Raw genomic sequence first — 2,998 nt, 5'->3', positions numbered from 1 at the left:
AAGAGAAGGCCGTCTGTTCTTTATACAATACGCAGAGAGAAAGGCTGAGCGTGATAGGCGAGACAATAATTGCAGTTGTCATGACAAACTTTTAATTTGAAAGTCACACCACACAAAGAACAGCCGGGCACGCTGCACAATGTCAATTTGAAGTATGATTAAATAAAGTTGGATTTATATTTGGAATCGAATCAGGGAGGGGGGTTGTCTGTTGACAGGCACCCTCTACCCCCCATCTCACACACACACACACACACACACACACACACACACACACACACACACACACACACACACACACACACACACACACACCCCTACCTCATGACCTTGGGCCAGATTAAGTGGGTGACAAGAAATAACTGTATTTATGCCTCAACTTCACTTTTACAGAAGTTGACGTTGATGTTTTGGCATGTTTGGGAAACCCCCCCTGGTGGAGATAACGCTAGAGAGGTCACACTTTGTCAAGTGCTCTGGGTTGTTGTACGTCTGCCTCCTGACCTATACTGCCCCCCACAGTTCAAAAGGTATAGAAGGACGATCACCGCAATGCACAGAATACCCCCGCCCCCTCCCTCATTTAGTCTTTAGGTGGATAAACATGTGTACGTCAAGTTCAATTCAGTATGAATATATCCTTTATTGTATTCTATTATTTATTCTATATATTTTTTTACAGTATAAAGCGTTTAAATTAAATGTTACACATTCCACTTTACAAAAAGAAAAATGGTTATTCCAATCTCTTCATATCTTCATATGGCAGCCTCATCTAGTAATTACAGCGCAAAATGTAGACAACGTCTGAACTATGGAAATTAATGTGAGGGAGTTTCTCGCCAGTGAACATTGGTTTATCTCTCCCTACTGAGTAGTAAACATCTTCTTCCTTCCATCCATGCCAGACATGGCCTCCACGTTCTTACGCCAGTCAGTCACCTCCTCCTTCTGCAAGACGAGAGAGAGGGAGACAGAAGAAAAGGGAGAGAGAGAGAGAGAGTGAGAGAATATGGAAGACAAAAGAAAAGGGAGAGAGAGAGAGAGACAGAGGGTATTGGAGACAGAAGAAAAGAGCAAGAGTGAAGCAGAGTGAGAAGTAGTGAGAGATAGATAGATAGAGAGAGAGAGAGAGAGAGAGAGAGAGAGAGAGAGAGAGAGAGAGGGGAAATGGTTACATGAATGCCACTGAGCAATCTGCAGTCACAGAGGTTAGAAGAAATGATTTCACAAATACCGCGATGAATCAAAGCAATTGCTTTCAAATAAAAAGCATCGCTCCGTGAAATAAAAAGTAAGTAAGTCCATAACGGAATGCATCTGAACGAAGGACATCAGGAGCCCACGCAGGGTGACACTGAGGGGTAGAGCAGGAGAATGTGAACCACACGCAGCGAAACATCCATCCACGTATCAATGTGATGTATACAGGGGTAGGGGGTATCTATACAATATATACAGGGGTAGAGAGTACCTATACAATATATACAGGGGTAGGGGTATCTATACAATATATACAGAGGTAGAGAGTACCTATACAATATATACAGGGGTAGGGGGTATCTATACAATATATACAGGGGTAGGGGGTATCTATACAATATATAAAGTGGTAGGGAGTATCCATATGACATATAAAGTGGTAGGGAGTATCCATATGACATATAAAGTGGTAGAAAGTATCTATACAATATATACAGGGGTAGGGAGTATCCACACGATATATACAGGGGTAAGGGGTATCTATACGACATATACAGGGGTAGGGGGTATCTATACAATATATACAGGGGTAAGGGGTATCTATACAACATATACAGGGGTAGGGGGTATCTATACAATATATACAGGGGTAAGGGGTATCTATACGACATATACAGGGGTAGGGAGTATCCACAGGACATATACAGGGGTAAGGGGTATCTATACGACATATACAGGGGTAGGGGGTGTTGGAGCAGGAGACCCACCTTCTCCTCGTCCTTCTTCACCGTCTTCAGGGCCACCTTGAAGTCCGACTTGGCGGGCAGCTTGGCCCCGGTCAGCACCAGGTCTCCGGTCTTCTTCACGCGCTTCAGGTTGGGCCTCTTCGTTCCCTTCAGCTCCCGCACCTTATGGGTCAGGACCTGGATCTGTGTGTGTGTGCGTGTGTGAGTGTGTGCATGTGTGTTAGTGTGCGCGCGCGTGTGTGTGTGTGTGTGTGTGTATGCATGTGTGTGTGCATGTGTGCGTGCGTGTGTGCGTGCATGTGTGTGTGCATGTATGTTAGTGTGTGCGTGTGCGTGTGTGTGTGTGTGTGTGTGTATGCATGTGTGCGTGCATGTGTGTGTGCGTGTGTGCGTGCATGTGTGTGTGCATGTGTGGGTGTGTGTGTGTGTGCGTGTGTGCATGCATGTGTGTGTGCATGTGTGTGGGCATGTGTGTGTGCATGTGTGCGTGTGTGTGTGTGTGTGTGTGTGGGGGGGGGTTATCAGCATCAGTATACAGGTCCTCAGCATGGTAGCATCATGGTGGTTCTTCATTCGACAGATCTTAGATGTCAGGCTTTAGGATCGAGGCTCATCTCCCCATAGCGTGCGCTGATACAATTACGTATCCCTTATCAGAAATCAATGAGAGCTGCAGAGATCAGGTTAATGCAGCCTGTCAGGGCATACAGTATATGCTCTGGTTTAACAGGCGGCGTTAACCTGAATCTCTGCAACTCCCATTGATTTCTGATGCAGGATATAAGAATTAAATATATAATATAAGAGGTAAATAAATGTAATCCTTAATGGAAGGCGGATTAAGACTGGAGTGTTCGTTTTTTTGATCTTCAAAGGCTCAGCACTCGCCGAGGGGAGATGGCGAGCTGGCGCTCCATCAACATTCTGACAACTTGTGTTCATTTCCATTACAAAGACACAAACCTCGTTCTCATTCTTGGCAACCTTCACCTCGTGGTCGTATCGGTCTTCATCAAGGACGTCAATCTTTTTATGCATGGTCTTCAGGA

At 45.2% G+C, this 2,998-nt stretch overlaps 1 protein-coding gene across 1 annotated transcript; it reads right to left on the bottom strand.

The window, feature by feature from the left end:
* Positions 1-623: 623 nt before the first annotated feature.
* LOC311377445 (troponin I, slow skeletal muscle-like) lies at positions 624-2,991 on the bottom strand. The gene is made up of 3 exons (XM_084491335.1): positions 2,913-2,991; positions 1,971-2,132; positions 624-951 (listed from the first exon to the last, which is right to left on the bottom strand). Exons 1-3 carry the CDS (start codon positions 2,985-2,987, stop codon positions 868-870), a joined length of 321 nt encoding a protein of 106 aa, XP_084347461.1. The 5' UTR covers positions 2,988-2,991; the 3' UTR covers positions 624-867.
* Between the last annotated feature and the right edge of the window lie 7 nt (positions 2,992-2,998).

The sequence above is a fragment of the Micromesistius poutassou genome (genome assembly GCF_964030765.1).
Source record: "Micromesistius poutassou genome assembly, contig: SCAFFOLD_6583, whole genome shotgun sequence".
Taxonomy (NCBI): Eukaryota; Metazoa; Chordata; class Actinopteri; order Gadiformes; family Gadidae; genus Micromesistius; species Micromesistius poutassou.
The sequence above is the reverse complement of the archived record's forward strand: the minus strand, read 5'-3'. Positions and strand labels throughout refer to the sequence as shown.

Bases quoted from the DNA above. Each gene is read 5' to 3' on its own strand.
- LOC311377445 (XM_084491335.1), bottom strand. From the start codon at position 2,987: ATGCATAAAAAGATTGACGTCCTTGATGAAGACCGATACGACCACGAG. The intron at 2,133-2,912 runs GTTTGTGTCTTT...ACACACACACAG, and splicing joins TTGCCAAGAATGAGAACGAG to ATCCAGGTCCTGACCCATAA. The intron at 952-1,970 runs GTGGGTCTCCTG...CTCGTCTTGCAG, and splicing joins TGAAGAAGGACGAGGAGAAG to AAGGAGGAGGTGACTGACTG.